The 18,188-nt window shown below is 34.9% G+C and overlaps 1 protein-coding gene across 3 annotated transcripts in view; it reads left to right on the plus strand.

Annotated features, from left to right (window-relative positions):
- The window catches only part of fmn2b (formin 2b), a 287,893-nt gene that overhangs the window by 172,785 nt on the left and 96,920 nt on the right, over positions 1-18,188 (plus strand). For all 3 annotated transcript variants that reach the window (XM_039737958.1, XM_039737959.1, XM_039737960.1), the window contains 4 exons: positions 641-770; positions 2,439-2,585; positions 2,769-2,828; positions 5,050-5,170. In XM_039737958.1, coding sequence (XP_039593892.1) covers positions 641-770; positions 2,439-2,585; positions 2,769-2,828; positions 5,050-5,170 — 458 coding nt within the window. The remainder of the gene's footprint in view (positions 1-640; positions 771-2,438; positions 2,586-2,768; positions 2,829-5,049; positions 5,171-18,188) is intronic.

An 18,188-nucleotide genomic window follows, 5' to 3' on the forward strand; every position in this document is an offset into this window, starting at 1 on the left:
GCTTAGTAAAACAAATTGATTCTCTTTGCTCTCAAAGTACTAAAATATGTACTGGTTGTAATCCTTTTTGGCTATAGCAGTTGCTTTCATACTATGGTAAGGTTATACTTTAAAAATAAATAAATAAATACATTTGGCGTTTGTGAAGTCTGGATTATTCTGCCACATTAGTGCGATGTTGTCATTTACTTCAGATGCTTTATTTGAATTTGCTTTTAGCAATTTTTCCACCGGAACCAAATGTAAATTCCTTGAGTGGGATGACATGTTTCATTATAAAAAAGTAACTTCAACTTTTTTTTAACATTTTATTGATTTTATTAAAAACAAATAACCTTCCATACAAGCAAGTCAAGTTTAACAAGACTAGGTCCAAAACAAATCGACCTCCACCCACTTTAAATTATTTCTAATACTGAATTCTTTTGAATTACTTAAATATATTACATGTGCAACAGGTCTTCATTTTAACATGCAAGAAATATCATATATTAGCATATTATAGTTCTTGGTCATTAGAAACCAATGGTTATGAACACTCCATTAAAATCCTTTTTGCACTGGTATTTTTAATAACTGCAGATGGGTATCCAGTTTTAAATGAACCTTAACAATTGTGTTCTTTTTTTCTCCTTTTTAGGTTTCTCTATGAACTCGCACAAATACCAAATTTTTCTGCAAGAGTCTTTTGCATACTTTTTCAGTCAACATTTAATGAAAGCATTGCCTCAATTATAAGAAAACTTGACATTCTTCAGAAAGTCTGTTCAGTAAGTACAGAGTAGTAAGTTGTGGTCATTTCTGATTAACTTACTCTAGAGAACTGTAGACTTTTTCCCTTCAAGTATCAGATATTTTATTTTCATTTTTCAAAACCACATCAAACAACGTATTTTTATTGATATTTTTTTCAAATATCTTTGCATGCATAGAGCAAATTAAAATTATCCAAAAATATGGTATGATGACGAATATTTCTATTAGATTTAGATAGATAGATAGATACTTTATTAATCCCAAGGGGATATGTTTGGCAAAAGTCTTTTTTTTTTTTTTTTTATAATATTTCAAATAAATATATGGGTAGTGCAGGACCTTGATAAATAACACTAAAGACAAAATATTTAGGTGACTTTTTTTTTTTAATAATCTTGCCTTCAGTAAGAATTTTTGAAATCTTGGCTCATTCATGGATTTACAGTGCCCATAAAATGTATTTAGGCCCTTTGGAAGTGTTTTACATTTTATTGTTATACGTCACTGAATCACAGTGGAGACCCCAAATAAGGGAAACGTGAAAGTAGATTGAGACAAAAACTATTTCTTTATATTAATGACATACTACTGTATTTTATGATCAGTACTGATGGCTGTCACAATCCATTGCCGGAATTCTATAGGTTCTGCACATTTAGAAACTAACCTAAGTAAGAGTATTATACTACAAGCGAATAATCTGATTAACACTAGAATCCCTGAAGCCTATGAAAAAAATCGTAATCCCAGGCCACTTTAAATTCCCTCACACATCCTTGTTTAGCCAATGTGTCAATCAGCACAAGCAGCCTGCTATCCCAAAAACGCAGCTGAAGTTCTCCCAGCTCAAGTCTTTTTATCTGTGTGTGAGGTGCTTGGAGCTTTATAGGGGTAAATAATATATCGTTAATTGGAGTACATGCATTTCATGTGTGTTCCGTGTTTGCAATAATCTATGTAAAAGTGGGATGACAGGAAATGCGAGGGAAGAAATGTTGATCACATAACTACAACAGCTATAATATCATGCTATAATAATGAAAAAATGCAGGTGTGAAATGTATAATGTGTGAAGATTGAAGTCGAAATATCAAACACTTTCACAAAAGGTATAACAAAACAAGTGTGCCTTTATTCAAAAATATAACCAAAGAGAAAAAAAAATATTCAATTTATATGTTGCTGCCCAAATACCAATGGTATGGCTGGTATAGAGGTAAGAAATGCTGCCTTGGAATCAAGAGGTTTCCGGGTTCAATCCTGGGTTTTCCCTGCATTTACCATTATGAATAGTGAGCTGTGGTTATTACTATTATATAATAAAAACATATGTTGCAAAAAATAAAGCAAATGTGTTTTCATTGTAGCCATTTATAGAACAAAATGCTCCTTATTTCACAATTGAGAGAATTGTAAAAGGCAGAACATTAATAGCAGTCAGATTTTCAATTCCAAGTTTTGGTGTGCCAGTGATTGCTGTATGTGTTACTAAAATTTGTATTTTTTTAATCCCAAATTGCATTTCTAAATAAACATGAATGCTTTGGATAACTCCTTAACCACACTTTGGAAAGATTTAAAAAGACTCAGAATTCATATTCTATGTGCATACTTGCACATCTACCTATTCTTCATTAGCACGTGTTGTAAAACAAATGGTTTTTATTCTTTTCTTTGTGTAGACCTTATACAGCACTAATAGTGTCATGAAGATCCTTGGTTTGGTCCTAGCTTTTGGTAACTTTATGAATGGTGGAAACAGAACCCGAGGGCAAGCAGATGGTTTTGCTTTGGACATCCTCCCAAAACTCAAAGATGTAAAAAGTAGCGTAAGTACTATAATCTAGAAAAACGTATATATAGCTTCTTCCCTTAAAGCAGATTATAGTTAATTTTTCAAATGTATGATCTTGTAATCTAAATGTCTGTGTGTAGTTATGTTATAGGTGAAAGTGATAGAGTAGTTTTTAAAAATAACGATGCAGTGAGCTTTTTTTCCCCTTTTCTTCTAGGATAACAGCAGAAGTCTCTTGTCATACATTGTATCATACTATCTGAGACATTTTGATGAGGTATGCATTGCTCATTACATTTTCACGTTTAATTGTAAAGATTGAAGGTTCCTACTATTGTGCTTTGACAGAATTTCTTGAGTCAGTTGACTATTATGGACTTCAAAAATGTGCTTCTTGTTGGATAACATGTTGAAGTCTTACCAAGTAATCTGGCATGTCTTTCAGCATAAACGGTCTGCAGTGTTTGAGTGGGCCCATTCTGTAACGTGAACTCATAGTAGCACTAAGCCTGAATCAATTAACACAAAGTACTTCTGGAGCTTAAGGAGGCCTGCCTACATATCCCCATAGACTTCAAGTGCGTGCATTGGTTAAACAAGAAAAAGTCTGTTTTGATTTATATGATAACCTTGATTTGTCACTTGTAATGGTGATTAAAGGCAAGTATATTTCTAGACTAGAAATCTCTCCTCACGATTCTTAAATCTTGCGTGATTAGATCAGAAATTGGACTCCCTTTCTGCTGAGTCGCTTTAACAGTGCCTCTTCATAACACATCTGATCAACTTTTAGCCAGTTTACTTTTGTCCTCATATTCTGCAGCAGATCATTTTTCAAACATTTTGAACAAAAGCATGGTAATTTTTAAAGTGAAGGAAAGCAAGGTAATAACACCCAAGTATGATATAAATATTTAGGAACAGAAAAAGAGCTTTACATAAACATATACTCCTTGATCATGAACTTGGCGTGAGACTACATGCATTACCTACACAACTTGGAAGGTAACACTGGTTACTTTAAATTGACTCCGCTATAAAATAATACACAGTGCAAGTATTTCTTATCATCATTATTATCACTTCACTCGGCTTACACATTGTGCAGATATTTTTATTAGTTTTTGACAGTTTGAGTATTTAATCATATTCACATCCCAGAAAATATTTCTTTTGCCCACTATACCTACACCAGGTGTAAAGATTAAATTACTTTTACCAACAAATTTAACAAACCTGTTGGAAAAAAAAACCTTATTCTTTTCAAATGTTTTAGATTGCATCTGCGTGTTTTTAGTCTTCAGTATAAATTCCCACAGTTTATAATTGTTTGAATGTAATTTATAGAAATCACTTGAAAGAAAACACATTTATTATTTTAGAAAATAAAAAAAATCACGTATTGTAACCATAAACAGATAATTGTGTGAACAGCTTACTATATTTGTATATGGCTGAGCAGTCGCCTAAATTTAGCAAAGTACATTTGAGAATATTATTGTTTATTATTATTATTGTTTTCATGTAATAATAGTTTTCAAAATCAAGTTAGCTTTACACTCATTAGAAATTGGGTCTCATTTTGAGTTAAATGTTAGAGTACAAGGATTTCCATTTTTTTTTTTCCCCACAGGTTTGGTACTTTATATAAATGATTTGTTTAGTCACTGTATTTTGATATTAGGTAAAGATTAATGAAGCCCTAGAATATGATGTACAATTTTGCCTTCCACCTTTGCAGTGTTCTTGTCAGATTCATTTTCCTGGCAGAATAATCTAACCCAACATTTGCTACAATACTTATTCAGAGCATGATAGCTCTTTAAAGATTATCACTTGTAAATATCTGTTAATTTTATTCACTGATCTTTTATCAATGGGCAAAAACTGAGTTGAAGACTAAGTCAGAACTAAAACTTGCATGTTTACTGAATGCTTTTGTGAAGGATTTCTACATCTCGGTTTGCCTTTATTGTGGATGCAGGGTTTTTGGTATTACCAGTAGTAAGCTTCTCAGATTTACTGTCCCCACCTTGTACTTGTGCTTAGATTGTCCGCTTTAACAAAACTAAGAGTCTCGTTTGGAAATTTTGAGCCCTGACTTGAAAAACTGCTATTGAAATCCTTTAACTTCATAAATGAATTTCTCAACCTTAACTCAATCTACTATTTAAGAAAATTCACAATTATTACATATTGATTTTTTTTGATAATATTTTAGGCATTCCACCATTAGTCTATTTATCACTGACCTATAATGTTGCTTGTTATATTCTTAATAAACCAAAAACGTGTGATTGACCAGCAACTTTGATTTTTATATTCTTAGTAAATGCCCTAATATTTATTGAAACCGAGTACAACAGTACATTTGTGACAAGTTACTGTATGTAGTCTTGTGTGTATGTAAGAATGAAAGATCACATGAAGTAGTTTAAAAGTGTTACTGTTTTTGAAAGCTAATTGGCTAACTTGAATGGTATATGCTTTGGCCATAGGATGCTGGGCGAGACAACTGCATCTTTCCACTTCCAGAACCTCAGGACCTTTTCCAGGTTTCTCAGATGAAATTTGAAGATTTTCAAAAAGATCTGCGCAAACTGCGGAAAGACCTTCAAGGTAATGGGGCTGCCTCCTTTGATCTCATATGGTGTCAAGCTACACATCACAGCCACAAGAACTCGTAATGTGAAGTGACATTTTCTCATGGTGTACATATGACGGACTTAATTACTTGCTTAGTAAAATAGCTTCAGACAATCTGCCTCCTATGTTGAAAGCAAAAGCATTTAATCTTTGAGGGAGGGTGCCAGCATTTAATCATGTTTTAAAACCATTGCCTGCTATTAACAAATAAAATAAGCTTAGTTTCTGTTTTCTGTTAGAGTTTGCCGTTGCTGCCAAATTTCACTGCTCCATTTTAAACCTTTGCAGCTTCGTTGTACATAAATAGGATAAGACAGCCATGCTGTGTGTGTCAGCTGCAAAAACAAATGGGTCACGCAACAAATATTACTTTGTAGCTTTCAAATGACATTCCAGGTATTACTTTAGAGAGTTTTTGAATTTTATGATTTCATATAGAGTGATCCATAAATTTACAGTGAAGCTACACTTTGCATTCTTGGCATTATTGGGCACAGTGTATTTATTTATTTATTTTTATTTGCATGATGCAGTAGAATGTTTTACAGTTAAACATCTGAGTCTGTATTTTTGCCACTGTTTTAACCCTTGGTAATCGACAGTAAATGACATTGATGACGTATTGTCTTGGGAGAAAACCAAAGTACTCTGCCGTTACATCAACAAATTAAATCATCTAAGGGCAGGTGATAGATTTTCAAATGGTTATGTGTAAGTAGCTAGTACTGAATATATAAGTGGGATGGGCCAGAATAATGATGATGATGATGATTTATGTACAGTAAATGAATGTTTTACACTGACTGCAATTACATTTCTCAGGTCTTACTGATATCAGTTTTACTTATAATTGAGGCAAATGGCACTTTCATACTTTTTCCATGAATTTCTTCCCTGTTTAAAACTGGTATTCTTTTGCTCAAAGTTAGTTTTATTTATTTATTGCTTCTTGAATTTATGTAATGGCTTACCTTTCATATTGCTCTTACAGTATATATATCAATGTGTTTTGTGAGGTGGTTTAAAATACATTTGCCGTCTTATGAATCCACTTCAATGCTTACCACTGTCATTGCTGACACCCCTAGCTGCTTTGGTATGAGTATATTTATATGTTGTAAAAAGGGGTATTATGATATGATATATATATGATATATTTTTGTCAAAGCAGATTGGAGTGGCATCAGCTGCTCTTTAAATGATGTTATGGTCCATGGTGGTGAGGTGGAAGTGTCAGTTTATCGATTGATCTACATCCCTGTCCTCACCTATGGCCCTGAGACTATATGTCCAAGCAGCAGAAATGAGATTTCTTTGAGAGGTGACTGGGCTGACACTCCATGGCAAGGGAGAGAAGCTCCACGATTCAGGAGAGTCTCAGAGTAGAGTTGCTGAAGAGGAGCCAGTTGGAGTGGCTTGGCAATGGTGTAAGATGTCTCCCCAGGGCGGTTCTCCCTAGCGCTACTCCAGGCACATCCCACTGGGCAGACCCAGGACGTGCTGGACGGGTTATACTTCTCAGCTGGCTCAGGAATGCTTGGGAATTCCCCAGAAAGAGCTGGAATCTCTACTGTAGTTGCGGAAAGGCAAGTCTGGGCTGACCTGCTTGGCCTGCAGCCATTGTGACCGTCATCAGTTAAAGAGGTTTCAGAAAATGAGATGTCTTTAAAGTAATCTTCCTGGACGTGGACATCTTTAAACTTCGAAATTCATATTACATACTATAAGTAAAACATGATCCACTGCTTCTCTTAATTGCAGTAGTTCTTATCAATTGAACACCAGCATGAATTTCTTAGAAACACAGTTTGAAGTATAAATAGTAAAAAAAAATAGTTTATGCCTTCTATGAGGTGCTGGTTATGTGCAAGTAAAAACCTCTCTGGTTGCTTTTCTAGATGTGTACTTTTAAATTTTTGCTTTTAAGTTTCAAAGTAAAAGATGTTGATTATTCCTGTTTTCTAAGCATTTGGAAGACTTCTTAATAAAAGATGAAATTGCACTGATTAACTTATTTTTTTTTAAACATTCAAAAGGCATATTTTGGAACTCTAACAATGTGTAAGTGTAGTAGATTAGAGATTTATTGCACTATTGGTGGCTTTTGAACAGAATTTAATATTTCAGTGAGAAAATGCAAATGAACAATTCACTCACTAGTTATTAAAATGGACTTCCAGGTATAAACACAGACACTGCTATGTGTGAATTCTGCATATACATTTCAAATTAGGTCTATTGTGCTTTACACAAGACACTATGACCTTTACTGCACGTCTGGTTCATATTAAACTTACTTCCGCTTCCTCCTTAAACTCTCTCTTGTGATATTTATTATACAAAAAAAGCAAGTGTCAATGGAAAGGAGTGTGGGTAAGTGCAACACAGTTCTACTTAGGGACGCTTAAGTTGTAGAAAAATAAGACAGGCCATCAACGTGGGTAACGTTCAAAATATGATGCCATATGAACTCCATTTTGAGATTATTTTGGATGCATGAAGTGTGTATTTTTAGTTTGCGTCTATCTAATTCTTCACACATCTAAACCATCCATCCATTATCCAACCAGCTATACCCTAACTACAGGGTCATGAGGGTCTGCTGGAGCCATTACCAGCCAGCATAGGACGCAAGGCAGGAAACAAACCCTGGGCATGGTGCCAGCCCACTATAGGGGACGCACACACACATACACACACCCAGCACACACTAGGAACAATTTAGAATCGCCAATGCACCTAACCTGCATGTCTTTGGACTGTGGGAGGAAACCCATGCAGACACGAGGAGAACATGCAAACTCCTCACAGGGAGGACCCGGGAAACAAACCCAGGCCGCCCCACATCTAAACCAGTGGTGTAGGAAACAGAACGAGGTTTTCACGTGGTAAATTTTGGCAAGCAATGTTTAGTGTTAAAAGAAATGGATATTATGGTTTTATATAAATGATTTTTGGGATTTCCTCTTTATGGCGTCATTCTTAAAGATTTTTCGATCAGGGTTTTTTGTTTGTTTTTTTTCTCCAATCTGACAGTGATTTAAAGTTTATAATTCATACTTTTGGTAAGTAACACCGAACAAAACATGAATTTCATCAATGTACTCTGGCCTAGAAACTCCTCAAATTCTACATTTAGTTTAATTGTTTAACATTCTGTCTTGATGTTTGTACATTTACAGACTATTCTCTGTTTCAGGCAATAACAAAAATAACAGCAAAATTTAGGGTCTGCGTGTATATAATTTGGTCTGTCTGTGCAGTTGTGTTTTTCCATTACCCATGTATTTCATATTTCAGACAGAAGAAGTCAATGAAGGGAGGAAATGAAAGGGTTTATAAAAAAAAAATCACAGGAAACCTTCAAAGTAGTACTACTGACATAAAACGAATACCTTATTAAACCTGAGGATTACAGTCGGTCAAAAAAAAATTGCAGATGGACGTCAGAAACCCAAAGTTCAGGTAATGAGATTGATGCCAGCAAAGATGAACAAATGAAACAGCAGAAAAACTGCAAGAGTCAAAGAAATGCTGTACATTTGCCAGTCACTGCATCTCAGTAAGATGCACAGAGTTGTTACACAAAGGTTTCTGTCATGAGAGATTGAAAACTAAACTGCCTGCTTCCACTTCACCAACACAAGGAAATATTGCACTGTCTTTTCTGACCATCATGTATTTACCAAAAATGTTTTTAGACAAAGCCTGAAGAATCAATAAAATAAAATAAAACTTTACCTTTTATTTCATGTTGTTTTAGCCTGTCATTTCTTGATGGGTATTTTACAAGTGCATAAATCATTTGTTTTACAGTATCTTTTTAGTAATGGGAATTGACATATTCAGTAAATGTTAAGACATTTGTACACAATGGGACCTTGATAATCGGCAGCTCCATTACAAAATGAAAAAGGAGATTTTCTATTTATGTTTACAAAATATACTTCACTTTAGAAAATAATGGCAAACTAATATATGTATATATGATTTTGAATAAATAGCATCAACGTGGAAAAATACCAGTCTTGCCCTTTTAAGTTCTGTTGCCCACTAGAAGGGAGAGGCCTGTAGTCCCCACCCCGATGTTCCTGCCAAAACAAGCAGCAACCTACAAAATCTTGTACCTGTCCTTCCAGTGGTTTTTCTCTATTTTTCCCAACTAATTCTGCAATCCTTAACTGAAATTGCTAATCAAAAAGTGCAAGGCTGCCTTCCCTTTTTAATATGATGAATGTGTCATCAATGTAGCGTAGCCAGAGACTGAACTGAATTAAAATTGTGCTTTCAAATCACTACATAACCAGTTCAGCTAAGAGTCCTGATAACTAAGATCCCATTGGTATGCCTTCTTTCTGTCTATAATATTTTCCAAATAAATGGAAGTTCGTACTGTTATGGCGTGGTGTTTGTTTAGTTTTGTCAGTAAAGTTTCTGTGGTCGGATGAATTGGGATTGTAGTGTATATCGACACAACATCAAAAGAGACCATGATCTCATCATCAGCAATAAATATATTTTTCACATGCTGTGATGCCATCTCAACTAAAGTCTCATCTCAGATATATGTATGCATATAGAATATCTAACAAATATATACACAGATTTCATATAATGTGTTCACATCATGTATAATCCTCACAACACTTATCACTTATGCAATGTGGATTTGCTCATTGTCCTTACATGCATTTTTAACTCCCGACATCATTATGTGATTATTTTATTCTTAATTTTTATATGTATACCTATATATCTATATATCCGTTTTAATATGTCAGTTGTCTTATACACCTTTGATGTTGTGGTAGCAATTGTGGACACAAATAACAGTCTGCATGTGCTGCATAGTGTTGTATAATAACACACTAGTCAGACAAAAGCCAGGACTTGAAATGTTATTAAATTCTGGCCATGACTCTTGCTGTCAAATATTATTGCTCCCCAGGAGTCTTATGATTCTTTTCCTAAGTTTGTGAAGCAATTCTGTCTCTATTTGATCTTGACAATCTTTCAGCAGTCATCCTTTAACTCAATCCGTCTGCTGCTTTTTTTTTTTTTTCTACATTACAAATATCAACACTTGTCTTTTTGTTTTTTGAGCAACATAATACTGTCATGTATGGAGCTTTGTGTGTGTATTATAATATGCAGTAATATATATAAATGAGGAGATCTGGTGCCAGGAAAGGCATGTGGCCATAAAAATCATGCCAAAATTTCTATACGAGAAGTCTAGTAAAAAAAAAAGCTGATTATGTAGACATGTCTAGATATGTTTGTATGCGTACAGATATCTGTTTATATGTGCTAGGTATTGTCATATGGTCTTAACGCATGTTCAGATATGTATAAAGAAAGGAGCAAAAACAAAGCACACTAAACAAGAGATGCAAATGCCCCCCATTGCCAGGTCTTGTACCTTTATATCTTAACTGATCATTTGTACTTCACGCAGCATTGTTGGAGTGTGGTGTTCTCTGTTTTTGAGCATTTTATTCTTACTCTTTTGTGATTACGATTCATGCAGAATTGCTGTATTACTGTATGACATAGATAAAAAGCACAAGTGCTTTGTTAAGGAGTGTCTGACATGGTGGTAGTTGTTGAGGCTTTCCTCCTTAGTTGGGAAGGAAATTGATGTATGTGTCTGCCATTTAATATTGTACAAGTTCGTATGTATAAAACCTTAAACAGTGTTAAATGTTGAATAACACTTTACATGAAGAGACAGGTACCAGGTAACCTTTACAGCTTTTTTTTTTTTTTATCACAGACTGAGAAGGTTTACTTTGGAGGCCATAAACTGTATGTTTTGCCATTTAAAGGTCTCAAAATATTAGTAAAATCCAATATCACACCCCATGGTGAGGTGTAACCTTTCATTGGGTTTGTTACGTATTTAAATAGGGTCGTTTCTTTGCCTGCAATTTTCTTCTTAAATATGTTTCTAAAGAATGTCTGTGGAAGTTAGAGTGATAGGTTAATAAAATATGAACAGCTCGTTTTGAATAACACACGTTCTGCCTTTAATTTATGCAAGTATTCATATATTAATATTCATTTTCCGTTTAGATTTACACTTTGATCTGCTGCATGCTGTGAAGTATTACACTTTAAAAAGGCTTAGTAATAAACTGCTGGCAGACGATATGTCTCCTCTTTGTTTGAAGCTCCATGAGTAAGGGGAGGTAACAGTGCCGAAGAGATTACAGGAATGAAAGGTTGTCTTCCAGGGGTCAGCTCTGTGCACAAATAAGTAATTTCCTCCAATTAGTTTTGTTTGAAAGGTTAATCCCAAAGCTGTTAGGCAAGTTGTCTGTTCCTGCTCTGTATGTCCCCATTTTAATTTTTTATTTTTAAATTTGTAGTAATTTTAATATTAAATACGTTAACAGACTGTTTGATTCAAGGGGGCAATCGGCCACTTTTTAGTGTTGAATTGATGTGTCACTCCAAAGGATGCGGAATTTGAATTAAATAAGGCACTATAGTTACACTTGTCATTGTGTCACTTAGACAATGTTTACAGTATAGTGTGCGCTTTTAAGATGTTATTCCTAGTAACACATCTCAAGCTTGTATGCTCCTATCTTACTTTGATAAGGCTGTAAATTATTGCAGGGGTGTGATGTTTTGTATGCCCTTATTTATATGTACATTCACTCCTCTCTCCCCAGTGAACCAGATGTTGCATCATGAATAGTTAGCAGAACCTTGAGGCTAATAGGCATATGCTTATTGGCTTTCTTTACCCTTCTACTATAAGTTGCATAATGCATGACCTCTTGACTCTGTAACCTCTGTGGCTGATACTTTGCATGTCTCATACTTGGTGGAAGTGTAATTGCAGGCAGTTGTGGGCTTATTCGCATGTTTTGCGTTATTCTTAAAACCTTTATAAGCAGTTGTGTTCATCTGACTGAAACAGAAGTGTCCCCTTTTTATTTTGGTCACCCTAATCTCAACATTAAAATAGGTCTGACAGCAGGACCATAATACTTTTTGGAGCTAATAGTGTTCAGTTTGTCTATAATGTTGACAAGAAGATTCCTGACACCTTGAAAGTTAAGGCACTTGAGGACATTTTTAGTTCTCTCTTGTAATTCTGTTTTATACAGCACTCATATTTTGTATATAATGTTGTCTGTGTTTTGTGTCCTTTACCATTAAGAGGGTGTGTTGTACAAGGTTTACAGTATATTGGAATCGTTTTAATTCGGAGAACCAATCGGCATCCTTTAAAAACAGTAAATTATATTATCTTGATCTGTCAAGTTTAACAGTTTAAATATTTGTAATGTCTTTTCTTTGGTAAAGATCAGCCGTCAAGTAAGTCGCAGAGATTGCACAAAGCATCTGTCTTGTTTGAGTTAAAACCTCAAATTACTAGCAAAGTGTTTGCATAATGGTGTATCATTTTTAGCTGAAGAGCAGAATCTGAATCAGATGAACGAGTCTGTAAAATACATACAATAATAAAGCCCTTGGGGTGTTGGGAGTTGTAGTGCATTTCCGAGGAAACGCATCTTGCCAATATGTTAAATTATAGGGAATCTGATGTCTAGACTTGTGCATGAGGAAATAAGTAAAATGAACAGAATGACAACCATGGGTAAGATGCAATGTTATTTTACATGCATGTGCATATGTTAGGTTTTTGTTAAAACTGCGGTTTGCCCACTTTTCCAGGTGTTTTCCAAACTGTAAAACAAAGCGGTGAGTGTGTAATTGAAAATCCTTTTTATTTTTGAGATGGTGCTGCTATTGGTTCTTTGTGTGAAATATAATATATTCTTAAGAAAATTAGTAACTTGAAATACATTTTAAGGATACCTTTAGCTTTAAACTAACTCTTAACTATTTGTTTCATATTACTGTGTTTCATCGATTACATTTTCTTTTTACGGTCTTGGCCCTTGTACAGTTTGATTGATTGTTTTGCCTGGTGTATGGGAATTGCCATCTAGTCAGAGCCTTTGTGAGCAGCTGCAGCCCCCACGTATCTGATGTTGAACTTGTAAGGGAAGTGAGCTTCCCATGCCGTCCACTAATATCCAGGTGCATGTTGAAGGCACATCGCTTTACAATGCATTTATCAATATACGATGTACTATCTTAATTAATCGTTGTGGAAGTTTATGGTGTTAATTGTAGTTTTTAGTCTTGCATATGCAGCAACGCTGGCTTTGGAGCAATTGTGTTCCTCATTGATTTTCTAACCATTCAAATTAGTGTATATATATTTTTTTTTTTTAAGTTGTCTTGGATTCACTAAATGAAGTAGAGAGTAAAAATGTAGCAGTCTGTAGAAGCTGCAGTGCATCTGTCTTTATCTTGGACAAGTAACTGCTGAGAATGTTGACTACAAGAACCTGCACAGTACAAAATGATTTTCCCTCCCCGTCTTTGTCTGCAACATTGTAATTGAAATGTGTTTTCTAATGTATTTATTTCTATGTATTTATTTCTTTGTAAATATAAAAGTGTTTAGCATGTAGCCTATTTAATAGTCTGTCACATGTTCTTTGGCTGCTTTTGCTGTTCTCCGTTCCTGTTTACACTCGATTTCTTTTACATCTATTTTCATCACATATAATAAAACAGAATTAATCTCCCATTTTTGAAAAAAGAAGGCAGAAATTGCAGTTCTTAAAGTACAAGTAGCAGGTTTGGAAGATTGATGGATAGTATTTAACTATTATTTAAATTCTAGAAAGTGGTCTTTCCTGGTGGTTTTTACATCGAATGAATTCACATAGACATTATATATAGCTACTCCATGCTGTGAATGCCCATTCTCTCACTCCAACTTGCTTGTCTGTTGTGCCCAACTTACTGATTGTAAGTCGATTAACATGACAATTTTGATACATTTCCTAACAAGATAACAGACGTTTTGCAAAGAGATATTACACTTTGAGGTTCTGCTGACACTTTGTTAGATATTTCAGTTAGTGTTGCTATACCAATCCAAATCATGAATATTTAACTTATTTGTAATGTATTTGTTTGGATTCTGTTATATGGCCATTTCTATCTATAGATTTTGAGATAAAAACTTTGATTACTATAATAAATCTGTTTTGTATATTCCAAAAGATTCTAGAGTAATTAGTTAGTCACCTCAATGGCTCTGCCAATACTTATTACACAGTGAGAGTCACATATGGTAGGCTTGATTCTGCATATTTGCTGTTGCTGAATATTTTTATTAACTCTGTATTTCTTTTTTTTCTTTCAAGTTTAATGTGGTTTGTTCTTTTTCTTGATTTTCTGCATTTTTTCACGCTTTATTATGACAAGTGTATTTTTTTAGATCATCTCTCCTGCATGCTGCTTGATTCAGCTGCTGTGTCTGCTATCCCTTTCTACCACCTGATTAAATTATTTGACAATTCGACATTTACTGTTTGTCATTCATGGTCTCAGATTTCCAGTTGAACATTGACAAGGTTCACATTCACAACTGGTTTATACAACTTCCTGTAATGGTGGTAGCTTTGGTAAACTTTATTGTGCATCTTGGTGTGATGTAATAAATCATTCATTCTGTTGTACTTAGTGATGATTAGGCAAATTAAAAAAAAGAGAGAATTTAAAAATGTTATAGTGATTGTGTGTGTTCTGCAGATAATTATTAGAATGAGTATTCATTTCATTTAGATGTCGAGTAGGTGGTTATGTATTTTTAAATTTGAAAATTAATCATTCTATCTTATTATATTGGAGTAACAGAGTTAGCAAGGTCAAGGGTGTTCATCTTTTATCGTTTGCACACCTTGTAATAAGTTAGATGAAGTCTGGAGTACTGAGCAGAACAACATTCTCAAACTTGCTTAGTCTAAATCAGGGTCATGGCTGGGAGTGGAGGTTATCCATCCATCAATTATCCAGCCCATTATATCCTAACTACAGGGTCACGGGGGGTCTGCTGGAGCCAATCCCAGCCAACACAGGGTGCAAGGCAGGAAACGAACCCCGGGCAGGGCGCCTGCCCACCGCAGGGAGTGGAGGTTATTCCAGTACATAAAAGGGTTAGGGTTAAGGGCACAAGAATCATTCTTTAGAAACAGGAAGATTAATCAGGGCAGCATGTTTTGACAAAATAACTTAAGTCAATTTAAACTAATGCATTTAACCTTCTAAGGTTGTATCTGATTTCCGTATTCCATTCAAATGCAGTGAGGGTTGCACAAGTTTTACTTGAGCAAGTGTGCTTTTTTTTTTTTGGAATTACTGTAAAGGATGCTCAAGGTCCAAGTGTGTTCTGAATCAGTTCCTTCTTTGGATATGTTTGGACAGTGAAACATGACTCACAAATTGACTCAAGTCTGGCTAATGTTCTCATCTGTTTTGTCCACTGCACAGAGGCAGAAAGTTAACCCTTTCCCTTTTTGCTTCTGATTCTCTGGACCACCACTCTAAAAGAAGTCCCAGAGATACTGTGAATGTTGGCACCCAGGTCACCATCAATAATATAGAAATATAAAAGTATTTATCAGCACTTGAAGTATATTACAATTAACATATAAGGAAATACAAGCAGCATGGTCACAAATTTCTTAATACAAAACAGTAACACAAATAAAGCAAAGTATGAAGCAACTTGAACACCTCATACATCTCCTAGAAAATGTGTTAAATAAAACCACATTGAAATAAACAAGGATATGCCTTTTTAACATAAATGTCCTAACTATTCCACCTATGAATAGGAGTTGTGTTACAGCTCTGTATACAGTACACTACATATACAAAAAAATCTTTATATAATTATACTCTATATGGGGAAGATGTCTACAAATTGTATTCCAGACAGCTAAAAGTTACAGTATTGCCAAGAATAAAATTAAAAAATATATACTGCTTACAGAAACCGGAGAATACATCATGAGCACTATGAAGACTTCTGCAAATAATTGTACTAGACCAGTTGTTCCCAAAGTCAGTCCTGGGGACCCCTTGTGGCTGCAGGTTTTTGTTCCAAACAGCTTCTGTTTTTAACTGAACTCCGGGCTTAGTTAAGTGAATGGTTATCTACTATTTTCTGTGTTTTGGAGACACTGTAGAAATTCCAAAACTAAGTTTGGTCTTTTTTTATTCATTTAAATGTACTAAGCAGTTTTATGGGAATGACGTGCCGCCTTCTTCTCTTTTTAGCAATATTTTCATCTGATTTTCATTCTGCTCTCCAGGTGTTCTGGTTTAACCCATTATTTACTAAATAGTGGGTCTGACACTAAAGTAGTTGGTCTTTCATCGTTCAGTGGTGTTTGCCCAGGTGACTACTCTGCATGTTTTTAATTGACATTATTAAGATATAATGAAGGGAGCAAACTGCACAGAAAAAAGGCAAGATAATAGGAAACCAACGAAAGACAGTTAAGCATTTAAAGCTGCATCAACAATAGATTTCTAAATGTCTTAAATGTAAAAATTGTACTCCTCTGCTTTTCTAAATGCAGAATAAAAAAATGGCTAATTAAATAACATCTGTTATTATCAATAGCTATCCCTGATTCTGAATCTGGTTGGAATAAAAAGCTGCAGCCACAGTGGTTCCCAGTTTGTGAAGAACCGACTGTATTAGACCAATCCCTCAGAATTGTCACATGTGATGATTCAACTTCCAATATTTAGACTCTGTTATGTGGCACATTCATTTCTGCTACATGATGGTAAAATCTTCACCTACGAGTTGATGCTGGAGTGAAGCTATGTAATCCTATCCACTCTTCCCAATAGAGTAAATCTGATTAACAGCTGTAAAAAAAAGGGTATGTAAAGAAAAATAAAAAGTTAAGTATAACCTATGAGAAAGGATAGTTGGGACCAACCACTGCGGTCAGCCTTTCAAGTGTCTTGCAGTACTGTGTTACCTGTCTGGCACAGCACACAGAACTACGGGCTCTGGAGCTTCATTAAGAATGAACCGTGTCCTCCTCTGGAGAAGCAAAAGGTCTGAACAGATCCATCCACAGCCCCGTCGCCTTACTTTCTTCCACATAATACATGGCTTGTGCCATTTCTATTTGTTCTTGGACCTGAGGTAGAGAGCTAAACGGAAGCAATTTCTTAATATTCACCTGAAGCACTGTAGCTGCTCCTGAAAGTTTTCTCCTGGTACAGATGAGACCGCGCTCTGACTGATGTTTGAAGAGTATTTATGTCCTCTCTCTCTTTTTACAGCTCTCAATCACTATGAAAAACTAAAATAAAATAAAGCTAGTAAATTAAACAATAGATGAATTGCACAGTTGTAAGGATAAACAAATTCAAACATACTGTGTGCGCCTTCTGACCAGAAATTCAGGAGTCTTTATTAGTATCTCTGATACTTCACTTCTGACTATCTTATTAAAACTAAAACCTTTCTTCAGTTCCGCGTCCGTTAAGTGTGTCACTGTGTGCATTTCCGCTCCACCAATGCACCTTTTCATGTGGCCACTGCACCCTTCCGTTCAGACCAACTTTGTAAACTAATGTGCAAATACATTGCCATCATAAAATAAATAAAATTACAATTATAAAAGTAAATATTATCCACAATAAGACTGCACCACAACTGTTATGATATACAATATATTTTACAAAATATATTTTATAAATTCAAACATCAAATTTACATATATACACAAACGCATATGTTTTGCGACAGCTGCAAGCACTAAAATGAAATTCTCTGGCACAAACATTTAAGGCAGATTTCAGAAAAATACAAACTTCTCCCAGGTAGGTTGTGAGATGCGCCAAACCAACAGCTGGGTGCTGCAAAAATGGAGTTTGTTTTTTTTGACAAAAGGTTCACCTCAATGGTCCTTAGAATTCCATAAGGTATAGCTGGACTTTGTCTGAATATATGGACCTGATTTTGGTCATTTTGTTAAAACATTACAGTAATTGAGAGGAAGAAATCTTTTAAGATATATGTGAATTAGTTAAATGGTATCTTCAGTCCATCCAACTTGGGGCAATAGGCCAGGAGCTA

The sequence above is a fragment of the Polypterus senegalus genome, chromosome 16, assembly GCF_016835505.1.
Source record: "Polypterus senegalus isolate Bchr_013 chromosome 16, ASM1683550v1, whole genome shotgun sequence".
Taxonomy (NCBI): Eukaryota; Metazoa; Chordata; class Cladistia; order Polypteriformes; family Polypteridae; genus Polypterus; species Polypterus senegalus.